The sequence below is a fragment of the Balaenoptera borealis genome (assembly GCF_965194805.1).
Source record: "Balaenoptera borealis genome assembly, chromosome: 21".
Lineage (NCBI taxonomy): Eukaryota > Metazoa > Chordata > Mammalia > Artiodactyla > Balaenopteridae > Balaenoptera > Balaenoptera borealis.
The window spans coordinates 22381927-22394742 of record NC_138880.1 but is presented as its reverse complement, the minus strand read 5'-3'; the positions used below and the strand labels follow the sequence as shown (position 1 = coordinate 22394742).

Sequence of the window (12816 nt, the reverse complement as noted above, 5' to 3'; positions counted from 1 at the left end):
TGTACTGATTGCTCTTAGGCTTTGGGCATTTCTGTATAAGTATGCTATTCTTCAATAAAATTTATTAAAAATTGTAAATTAAGGAAACTCACATAACATATGCCTAGTAAATGTTTCCTTGTATATTACTGTGGGTGAAGGAACTAATTTCTTTATTTCAAATCTCTGGACAGGATATCTCACAATTTCCAGGTTATTGATGTGGAAAAATAACATATCTCATCCTTAAATATGAATTGTTTTTTTAATGTTCTTTAATTTGGGTAGTACCTCTTACCATCACTTCATTTGCTGGTCCTACCACTAGAACATGCTGAGCTCCCCCCTGCTTCAGGGCCTTTGAACTTGCTCTTTTTTGTGCCTGGAATGATCTCTCAAGTTTGTACATGGTTCTCTGCTTTTCGTTATTTGGTTCTCTTACTAAAATATCCTCACAGGGGCCTTTCCTGACTACCCTGACAAAGGTAACCACCTTCTTAGAAACCACTAGTTATGGTTTTTTCACAAACTTCAGCTCCTAGAGCATTGTAAACAATTGCAAAACACCATTTGGTCCTTATTTTTCTTAACAGAGGATTTTTCTGCGCTTTCTCCTATCTTTAACTTAACTATTATGAACTTTTATGAATATTTTTCCTTTGATGATTAAAGTTAGTGCAGATCCTTTATGCTACTTTAGGGGGCACAGTTTTAGCTTTTGGAACTGAAACAGGAGTAAAGAACACATAGGATACAGGCACCATCAAATGGGCACATGTACTATGTACCAACATTGTCCTAGGTGCCAGGAATGTAACAGTAAAGAGTGAATAGGTAGATTTAGGGGAAGCATGAACTTAAGGACCAGGACAACCTTCATAAGACAGGGCATTGCAAATCAAATAAGGGAAAACATAAAGATATGCTTCTGAGGAGTAATAACAGACAAAAGTGGCAAGGAAAGTGAGAGACACAGGGAGGTTACAAAGTAGGTCCAGATGAATTCTTGAGGATAGCCTTATATTGTACTATGGTAGGGTTTCTTTCGAAATTATGTGCAAAATCTTGCTGCCATTGTCATAGCACTTGAACCCAACATCCTATGATATATTTCCAGTGTTATTCCCTTCCTGCTACTGCCAGTGTGAGTCTGGTCCTCTTGGCATGGTAGTGATAAAAGGATGCCATAAGGTATAGAGGGATTTGTAGATGGATCATGATTTCTCAGGTTTTCTCTCCAGAACAATGCAATTTCCTAAACACAGCAGCTCGTTGTGTTACAGCAAGATTTCAGTATTGCTCAGATGACAGATTTGCGTTACATTCTCAGGTGAGATGCTGCGTGTGATGTGGTTAGGCTGAAAGGGATTAACGCAAAATAGGATACGGGTTATAGAGTTGAGAGAAATTTGAGATGGAATGTAGTTGGTGATTTTTGTGCAATTTCTGTTAGATGGATGAAGTGAAAATGATGGCGAGGGAGCCAGACTTGCCCCTTGGTATTAGAATGTTCCCTGGGAGCTTGTCATCAAGTGGAGGATGGTTTTTATTCTAATTTTACCTGTGTGAAGTGGTCAGGACAAGTTATTCAGTTCTTGACCAGGTGATCATATTTATAAGCGATGTCTCCACATGATCCAGTCTCTGCAAAAATCATGTTAAAAGGAAACACAACTCTCACTCCAGAAACTTTGAGGCATCATTTTTGCTTTTCACCTTCTTAACAAGTCCAGCCAGGCATTTTACTCTACCCATGACACAGGAGGTTTACCATAAATGCTTTCAAACATAATTTCCTCTTTTGATATTATACATTTATGAAAACCACACATACACGAAGCAAAAGTAAAAATTTCCTGTTCCTTCATGCCATTCTGCTCCTCTATTTCACTAGCTCCTCCCTACCTCTTAACCCTCATTCAACACACTCTCATGCACCATGTCCACCACATCTCACTCTTACCAAACCCTCTACCCTTCCTTTACTCTAGGTACAGCTACTGGGAAAGCACAGTCTCACAGACAGCTTGCTGTTTGGACTTGGGGCTACAGAGAAGAGGTCAGTAGATTGCCTTTTAAACAAGAATCTTTGGAATTCAGGTGAGAAGGGCTGCAAATAAAGGCATATTGATAATTTGGGGTTTTTTTCTATTGCATTGCTATTATGGGAATAACATTGTGCAGATAGCTTTGGGAATTTGAGGATGAAGCCATAAGATGGGGGAAATAGAGTGTTCTTGGTATATATGGAAAGAGTGTGCTATCATAAAAATTTTGCAATGAGCAATAGAGTAGCCTAGTTGATTTAGTCGAATTGTTCACTGGGTATATAGCACCAATTCAAGAGTTTGCTTAAAATGCTTAGTCTTCATCTTATAAGGAGAGGTAAAAACATGATACATGAAATTTAGTTTGAAAAAGGACTGAAGGGAACATCCTAAAACTAGGAGAGTTAGAGTTAGACATTCTATGGTTAAAAAGCCATAACTCCAGAGTATTTCTGAAGGTATGGTATAAAGAAGGTCATCTTCCAAACAACGTTTACATTCACAGGAAGAATCTCATGGTCCTGGGATGGAAACTGATCCATGATGAAATTTGAGGATAAAGATGATGGGGGGATGGAGGTGCAGAGGTAGAGGAAAGAACTAAGCATGGGACAAAAATGGCTTCTGGATTTCTAATTCTGTCCTAATAGCAAGATACAATTTGACCATTAAAAAAAAAACTTAGAAAAAGCAATGTGGACAAATGCAATTTTATAAACATAATTTCATTGAAAGCAATTTAGTTAAAAGCAAGTTGGTCAGCAGGTCATTTTGGCTGAAATGATGATGAGGTTTAAATGAAAATTCATGGACGCTGCTTTTTTTTAGTCTTAGTTATTTTTGATACACCGTGGGGCACTTTGCAGACCTTCATACATCATTACATATTCTTTTCCAGTTTATAGGCATTTTTCTGCTTTTTTGCTTTTTAATATTTAACATCATTTCAGTCATGTTTTTTCATGTTTAACCCATTCTCCTTATTCTCTGTCTTTTTGTTTTTACATTTCTAATTCATATTAAAATTATTCCTGCACACTCTGTTTAAGATAGGGAGATGTTAGAATAAAATAAATATCTAACATTTGGTAAACTGCCTAAATAACTGTAGGTTACAAAATAATGGCATGATCCCATTTCTGCTGAAAAGTAAGACACAAATATATAATATATAATAAACATACTTTGTATTTTAGAAAAGAATCTGTACCGATAATAAAATGTTAATAGATATTTTGGATAGGTAAAATTCTAGGGTTTTTTGTGCTCCATTTTGTATTTTTCTATTTTAAAATATTAAAAAATTATATTTTCAAAATAAAAAAATTACATTTTTCTATTTCTAAAATAAAGCATACATTTCTGTTAAAATATGGAAAAATAGAAAAAAAAGCTAATAATGAGTCATTAATTAAAAAAGAATTGAAGGGACTTCCCTGGTGGCGCAGTGGTTAAGAATCTGCCTGCCAATGCAGGACACATGGGTTCGAGCCCTGGTCCGGGAAGATCCCACATGCCGCGGAGCAACTAAGCCCGTGCATCACAACTACTGAAGCCTGCATGCCTAGAAACCATGCTCCGCAACAAGAGAAGCCACCACAATGAGAAGCCCGCGCACCGCAATGAAGAGTAGCCCCGCTTGCCGCAACTAGAGAAAGCCTGTGTGCAGCAACGAAGATCCAACGCAGCCAAAAATAAATAAATAAATAAATAAATTTTAAAAAAAGAAGATGTGGTACATATATACAGTGGAATATTACTCAGCCATAAAAAGGAACGAAATTGGGTCATTTGTAGAGATGTGGATGGACCTAGAGACTGTCATACAGAGTGAAGTAAGTTAGAAAGGGAAAAACACATATTGTATATTAATGCATATATGTGGAATCTAGAAGAAGGATACAGTTGAACTGGCTTGCAAGGCAGAAATAGAGACACGGATGTAGAGGACAAACGTATGGACACCAAGGGGGGAAAGTGGGGGTGGGGGGATGAATTGGGAGATTGGGATTGACATATATACACTAATATGGATAAAATGGATAACTAATAGGAGCCTGCTATATAAAAAAATAAATAAAATTCCAAAAAATAATTAATTTTTTTAAAAAAGAACTGAAACTTGAAGGATGGGATTTTTCTACTTTAAAAATAACAATTTAAAGACAGTTATGCCTATTCTGCTTATCTATGTTTCACTTTTTGTGCAAGGGAAAAAATTAAGCAGGTATTTTTTTTTAAACTAAGCCACTTTTGTTTGATGTTTCTCTATGAAAGCTGAAAGAGTGGACATAGTTATCTAAGACTGGATTAGAAATACAGGTAAAAAATAGGGAAATAAGCAGATAATGCCTGAAAATTGGTATTGCAAAATTAGAGAAAGATTTTACTTAGAAAACTCTAACATATAGCAAAAATTTAAACTTTCCACAGCATGAAACAAAATAGCCTAAATAAATTATGGTAAGTTAAAAATTAATGCTATATCATTTCTACTAACAAATAAAATATAAATATTTATATATTATACAATATACACTGCATTTTAGAAAATGGTCTGTACAAATATTTAAAAGGATAATAGGTGGTTGCACAATATTTAACAAAAGAATACTTGAAAAACCAGTTCCTATATATATTCATTTTTAACAGAGTTCTCGTACATATTAATTTTTGAACAAACTGCTGGAGTTGAATAGCTGGGTTTCAGCTAACTTGCATTCGGCCAAATTTAAGCAATTTTTTTCCTACCAGCTACATCATTGATTGTATGACACATTAGGCAATGCTGGGATACTAGAAATCATAGCTAATCTAGGGAACAAATCTTACAGAATCTGATAGATGTAACTGATATGGGAAGAGATAGAGTACATGGCCATGAGAATTTACTAGGGGGACATATTGAAAAACACATAACTGAATTTAAAGGAATCTTCTGGATATGTTCTGTATGTTGAGGGAAGAGGTACATAATTTCTAGGCCCCTGAGTCTCTGGTCCTGCTAATGTAAGAATGTGTAGGTGGGGAGGATTTGGTAGGGTTTTTTCGCCCCCGCTTTGGGAAAACGTAATGTCCAAGTATCTTTAGTACCTACTGTTCACTCCTGTAAAAGGAGGCATGTATAAGGATATTCACACCAGGATGATGTAAAATACATACATACACTACTATATATAAAATAGATAACTAATAAGGACCTACTGTATAGCACAGGGAACTCTGCTCAATACTCTGTAATGGCCTATATGGGAAAAGAATCTAAAAAAGAGTGGATATATGTATATGTATAACTGAATCACTTTGCTGTACACCTGAAACTAACACAACATTGTAAATCAACTATACTCCAATAAAAATTTTTAAAAATAAAATAAAATATATACACAGATAGATGTAAATATTATAAATTTTCACCAGTAAGTGAATGGCTAGATAATATCCCAAACTATATAAAAAGCTACTCTGTGGCAGTTCAATGGTAAAGACCTGAAAATATAAACATGGAAACATCTTTAAGACATATTATTATGAGAAAATAATTTTGCAGAAATATTTATATGATTCCATTTGTATTAAAACAACAAAACTGTTTATCCTAAATGTTCTAACTTTTTATCCATTTATGAATGTATCTATGTAAATGCATAGAGAAACACTCTAAAGTTACAAAGTACACTGTTTTCATTCCTTCTGGGGAGGGAAAAAAGATTGGTGGCAACAGTGCAGGGTTTGCATTTTTACCAAATATACTTCAGTATTGTTTGCACTGATTATAAATAAATATATTTCTATATTACTAGCAGATGTAACAAGTCTAGAAGACTTGAGTAGCTCAAATAAAGAACTAAATGGAAGAACATTTAATATTTTAAATCTTTTAAATACCTAAATCTAATTGAGTCTTCAAAGTGTTATCTCCTCTGAAAGATATAACCTCCCCGCCCCTCCCAAACCCACCACAGGGAAGAAAGGAGAAGGAAAGGGTGACGATAACAATTACTGAAATTCTACGACATGTTCAGAAATTTCTTATGCTTACAAGGATTTGCTTCTCATAAGAGGTACAGCCAGGAATTATATCCCTAGAACTATTTGGGTTGAGGTAGGCTAAATATTACCATAGTATTTCCATGTTTTAGACATGAATTGAAAAATAATAGAATTTTCACTGAGTCAGAAAAAGAATTCTCATAAGCATTTCCTTTGTATGACTTTTCCCTAGAAAGTGTTGAGTGATGACCATAGCTAATGAATTAGGACGTAATGGCTAGCTAGTTGAAGTTTTCTTTCAACGATGAATACATTTAAGTACCTCAGGTTGATGAATTCTTGTCTACACATGCAAGAGGGATTAGGCAATTATCCAATAAATCAGGGTGATAAACCTATTACAGAGTAAAGATGGGTGTGAGGGTTATTTCTGTTTCTAAGATTGATGGCTTATATTAGTTAAATTTACTATCTTCTTAATTTTTCCTAGCACGGGATAACCAAACAAATACTTTTCTTAATGGGTCAAGGTTTTGCCTGTAGAAGGCCCTCGATGAGTAATTGTTGCAAAAAATTGAACCTGACATAGGGACATTTTCAAAACACTTTGTATTCATCTAAAGTGCTATCATTTTGTCTACTTTATAATATTTGTTCCATGTACTACCTCATTTAATATACTCTTTAAAAGGTAAAAAATACGTTTTTACTGAATTAGTCAACAATTAATTTTTGAAAAAGAAGATGGCAGAGAGTAACAAACCTATGGAGGAAGCTCTTGAATAGTTTGATTCAAACTTGAACAATGAATAGACAACTAAAAAGAAATTCACCCAGACATCTTCTACACAAGCTCTTCAGAAACTTCCTAGTTTGAGGGTGCCTGGGTGGCTTATGCATTGTTCACATTTTTCTCTATATCAGTATTATACAGCTTATCACATACATCTCAGATCTAAAGCGAATGTTCATTTCTCCCAGCCTTTTCTAGTGTGCACTACTACACCATCCTTATCTTAAAGGAAAGAGAAAACCCAAAGTAATCCACAAACCACTGAGGTTAATAAGGTGATTGAACAGCGTGGCTAAGTAGAAGAGTCAAGGTACTAAAGTCAATTTTATTTTCATATACTAGCAAATAATGTTTAGAATTGCTAAATAAAAGATACTACATACAAGGGCAGGAAAAATGTATCATAGGAATAAAACTAAAAACAATGTACCAGTCTCTTATAAAGAATAGTATGACATTAGCTAAAAGACATCAAAGAAGACCGTAATAAATGGAAAGACCATGTACATTGATAGGGAGAGCTCAGTATCATAAATTTGTCAGTTTCCCCCCAAATTGATCCAGAGGTTCTTGGTATTGCTAGTAAAATTTTCAAAACAGTTTTTCATGGAACCAATATGATTTAACCATATGTATATGTGAGGAGCAAAGGGCCATAATGAACAATCACACCTGCAGCAGAAGATTGGGTCAGGAATACCTGCCCTGCCAAATATAATTCTTATTAAAAATCTATTATTATTAATATAGTGGGTATTGATGCAGGAAAAGGCAGATAGATGAATGCAATGAACAAAGAATCTAGAAGAAACCATATGTATATAGAAATATTAAAGTATGACAGAAATGAAATTGTTGATCAGTGGACTGGTTTTGGAAGTTAGCTAAAAATCAGTTCCAGATTGATCAAAAAATTATGTGACAAGACTATAAAACTCTTAGAGGAAAACATAGGCAGAACACTCTATGACATAAATCACAGCAAGATCCTTTTTGACCCACCTCCTAGAGAAATGGAAATAAAAACAAAAATAAACAAATGGGACCTAATGAAACTTAAAAGCTTTTGCACAGCAAAGGAGAACATAAACAAGACAAAAAGACAGCCCTCAGAATGGGAGAAAATATTTGCAAATGAAGCAACTGACAAAGGATTAATCTCCAAAATATACAAGCAGCTCATGCAGCTCAATATCAAAAAACAAACAACCCAATCCAAAAATGGGCAGAAGACCTAAACAGACATTCCTCCAAAGAAGATACACAGATTGCCAACAAACACATGAAAGGATGCTCAACATCACTAATCATTAGAGAAATGCAAATCAAAACTACAGTGAGGTATCACCTCACACCAGTCAGAATGGCCATCATCAAAATATCTACAAACAATAAATGCTGGAGAGGGTGTGGAGAAAAGGGAACCCTCTTGCACTGTTGGTGCGAATGTAAATTGATAACAGCCACTATGGAGAACAGTATGGAAGTTCCTTAAAAAGCTAAAAATAGAACTACCATACGACCCAGCAATCCCACTACTGGGCATATACCCTGAGAAAACCATCATTCAAAAAGAGTCACGTACCACAATGTTCATTGAAGCTCTATTTACAACAGCCAGGACATGGAAGCAACCTAAGTGTCCATCAACAGATGAATGAATAAAGAAGATATGGCACATATATATACAATGGAATATTACTCAGCCATAAAAAGAAACGAAATTGAGTTATTTGTAGTGAGGTGGATGGACCTAGAGTCTGTCATACAGAGTGAAGTAAGTCAGAAAGAGAAAAACAAATACCGTATTCTAACACATATATATGGATTCTACAAAAAAAAAATGGTTCTGAAGAACCTAAGTGCAGGACAGGAATAAAGACACAGACATAGAGAATGGACTTGAGGACACGGGGAGGGGGAAGGGTAAGCTGGGACAAAGTGAGAAAGTGGCATGGACATATATACACTACCAAATGTAAATGAGATAGCTAGTGGGAAGCAGCCGCATAGCACAGGGAGATCAGCTCGGTGCTTTGTGACCACCTAGAGGGGTGGGATAGGGAGGGTGGGAGGGAGACATAAGAGGGAGGGGATATGCGGATATATGTATATGTATAGCTGATTCACTTTGTTATACAGCAGAAAGTAACACACCATTGTAAAGCAATTATACTCCAACAAAGATGCTAAAAAATAAAAAGCAAAAACCCACGAATCTCTTTTTTTATGTCATTTCAATGTCTATTTACTAGCATATTCCAAAAAACAGTGAATTACTGTTGGATTTATACTTGGTTTTCCTTTTTTAGAAAAAATTTTCTTATTAAAAAAAGCATACCGTAGCGCAATATAAAGTCGTTAGTGTCAGGTGAGAGGTGTGTGGTGCACTGGTGGCTGGACTCCCTTGGGTGTGAGCAGGTCTAGTGTATGTTACGTGCAGAGGTGGTTCTTCACAGAGGAAGCTTGTGAGCTGTGCTGCTTCCCCGCTACTCCGTGAAGCAGTGAGGAAGGCCAGCTGGGGTGCCCAGCGTGTTAGGAAGCAGGATGGTGAGCAGAGCATCAGCCGGATGGACGCGGTTCAGTACAAACTGAGCCACTGGCTCGGCACCAGTGGGGATGGGCCATTTGCCTGCCTCATGTTTCAGTGTATCCAGCCCAAGGAGGGATGACAAAGCACAATCTAATTGCAAAACAGACAATGTATCCAAACAGATCTCCAAGGGTCAATCCTTAATGTTGAGAATTAGTGGTTGGGTGAAGCCACACTTCAAAGCCTTGGTCACTGAACATCAGCAAGTTGATTTTTAAATCATTCTTTCACTGTGACACTTCTGACTGGAAATCATTGCTGTGGCAGAATAGCAAGTCACATATTGAGCTACAAGTAAAATATGCTAATCTTTTTTTTTTTTTTTTTTACTATTTTATAAAGTATTTCACAGCAGAAGAAGCTAATATCACTGATTTGGAAGAATGATAGGGAAAACACTTGTGTTGTGGACTTACTAGTTTTCACAGCTCTTTGAAAAGCAAGCAGAGGGCATTATTGCTGAGACAGCTTCAAGGAGCTCTTTATCATTTAAAGAAAGCATGCAAGAACTAAAAGTGGTTGGGCTAAGACTTGGGAGAACCAAGGAATTATGAGAATAAAAAAGAAAAAACAGGTAAAAAGTCTCTTCTATTACATCTGAGAAGCTTAGAATGAAAATAACTTCTCTTAGATAATGGGAGAGAACAGTTTGATGCAGACAGAAAATGGTACCAAGTGCTCATTACTTTTAACTGTGCAATTTAAATACTCAAGTGCATCAATGGAAGGAAGATTTAAATAGCAAGCTTCATTGCTATTTGTTTCTAAAAGAAAACGATCCCTACAGATTACCACATTTCGTTCAAGTCAACATGGGGATGAACAGCAATTTTGCAGTTTGAGAAGAGGGGCATGTGGGAAAACTGAAATGTGAACAAAACAACAGTGGGGCTTTCTTTTATTGTTTATTGGTGCTTTGGGAATTCCCTGCAGCTTTGTCTTTCATGGTTGCTTAATAAATAAAAATACAGTACATAGCCTACACGTTTGGGTGGTGATTTACAGAATGGCACTAATTCACCTAAGGGGCCCTGCCTGACTTAGTCCAGGGAGCACAGGTTCCAAGCATCTGAAACCACATTGACAATTTTTCCAAAGGCCAAGGGCTTGAGTTATTTTGCTAATCATTTACATAGACCGGCTTAAATTATGCAGCCATCTGTATTCTTACGCACTGAGATAGAGTAAAATGAATTTGCAGTCTTGAAAGCGTTCATCCTTGATATCCCCTTCACGCTGATTTCTATTCTTTTCAAACAACTGTAGCGCCTGGGCCACACTTAACACTGTACATCCAGAAACCCATCCATCTTCACTTGCTTTGCTGCCCACCACTATACCGTCTCGGTACTGTCCACCCAAACTACTGTGGGCACTTCACACTATTGCTGGGCAAGCAGGCTCTGGAGTGAGGCTGCCTGGGTAAAATCTCCACTCTACTGTTTGCTGGTGTGTAATGTTGGGCAAATGACTTCATTACTCTGTGTTTAATTCCTCACTTGGGAAATTTCTAAGGAAAAGAATACATTCTCATAAGACCACTGTGAGGAGGAAATGAACTCAGCATGTGCTTTGCATGCAGTAAGTGCTCAATAAGTGGTAGGTACACTTAGCAACATTGTTATTCTAGTCCACCCTAGACGGAATCACTTTCTTCCGGCAGATCTGACCCCCTCCATTGTGAGGAGTGTCAGCTATTAGTGAAGAAGCTAGAAGTAGGAGGCCACAGTGTTTCCCAGCAGTGGGAGCTAATCTACAGGGGAGCTGCAAAATATGGAACTCTTTAGATGGCATCCAAAATATTGCAATCACGGTAATGTCATATGAATGCCAGGTGATATTTAACTGAAACTAGAGTGGGAGACAAGCAAAGGAAGGAAATTAAAAGACAGATGACTCAAAAGAGTGCATTACCTCAAAGGGCAGCTTCAGGTAGAAGACCCATTGATGTTTTAGGAACCTGGGAGTTTTGGTAGCAAGGGGTGGAAGGCAGCATATCACAGGGTGAAAGGACTTCTAACTTTGACAGAAGGGAAGTCAGTATTGTATGAAGAACGACAGTTGAGCCCTTAGGTTATTTTAGGTCATGAGGAAAAATTGCTCAGCTAAAATATATATTGCAAATAAAATTTATAAAAATTCTAAGGATGTCAGTTCATTTGTGGGCATCAGCTAATGAAATGGCTGAAGCAAGACAACTGGATTTTTTAAATGATGTTTTGAGGAGGATGGTTTATTTGATTGCTGGAAATTAAATTTATTAATAAAAGATAATGCCTGGCTTGAGACATGTATGCTGTTCTCTGTATAATTTTTTAAAAGATTTTAGTTGAGTTTTACATACTAATAGGGATTTTAAATAAAAATTAAATGTTCAACAATTGCATAGGAAGAGTTTTCTATTCAGTGTTGTTGCCTCTCATAGTCATTATCGTCCCTCCAGGACATTTATATCTGTGCAAGTTACAGTCCCAAGACAGGAGAGAAACTACAAGAGAAGACGGCCTTTCCTTCCACTTTGGTGGAGTTAAAAGTTGTTTATATAATGTGGTATGAGAGAAAATCTAGTCCCCAATATTTCACCTGCCCATTGGCTCCAGTGCACCCAGATAGAAAATTGCTTGATAGAATTAGGCCTTGCCCTTCTAGGTATTTAGAAGCTTCTTTAAAAATGCAATTCATGGGACTTCTCTGGTGGTGCAGTGGTTAAGAATATGCCTGCCAATGCAGGGGACTAGGGGTTTGATCCCTGGCCCAGGAAGATCCCACATGCCGCGAAGCAACAAAGCCCATGTGCCACAACTACTGAAGCCCGCGCGCCTAGAGCCCATGCTCCGCAACAGGAGAAGCCACCACAGTGAGAAGCCTGCACACTGCAACGAACAGTAGCCCCCGCTGACCACAACTAGAGAAAGCCCTCACACAGCAATGAAGACCCAAAGCAGCCAAAAAAAAAAAGATGCAGTTCACTAGGTGGGCAATGGAAATTGGCCAACTTATTTAAGAACAAGTACTATAGTGAGTATTGATTTAAGGGAACACTTTCCTTTTGACAGGTAGGGCTGGACAAGCATTGTGGATGAGAAGCCAATGCCAAAGGGGAAGAAAATAAAGAGCAACTGTATTTTGATCATGCACCGTGAATGAAGTTAAGACACGTATGTATTCCATTTCTGACTTTGACACTTTCTAGTTCTGTAAATGGCCTAGGGGAACTTAATTGAACAAACTAAGCTTCCTATTTTTCCATATGAAAAATGAAAATTTCAGTTTTTGTTGTGAGCATCATGAAATTATTAGCAATCATCATTATTAAATAAATAAGCTACTAATAACATGGCTGACTTTGCAAGAAGTACTATAGACTATAATAGGTTGACAGTATGTAGGGCATGGATATAAATACATTG

At 36.8% G+C, this 12816-nt stretch overlaps 1 protein-coding gene across 5 annotated transcripts in view; it reads left to right on the top strand.

The window, feature by feature from the left end:
- Positions 1 to 12816, top strand: part of LOC309619762 (uncharacterized protein) — a 434282-nt gene that overhangs the window by 411295 nt on the left and 10171 nt on the right. For 4 of the 5 annotated variants that reach the window (XR_014239186.1, XR_014239187.1, XR_014239188.1 and 1 more), the window contains 3 exons: positions 1971 to 2038; positions 9749 to 12379; positions 12463 to 12564. Coding sequence is in view for 1 of the 5 variants with exons in the window: in XM_082375435.1 (XP_082231561.1) it covers positions 1971 to 2038 (68 nt within the window). In the remaining 4 variants the exon portion in view is untranslated. The remainder of the gene's footprint in view (positions 1 to 1970; positions 2039 to 9748; positions 12380 to 12462; positions 12565 to 12816) is intronic. The other variant, XM_082375435.1, reaches the window with a different exon arrangement.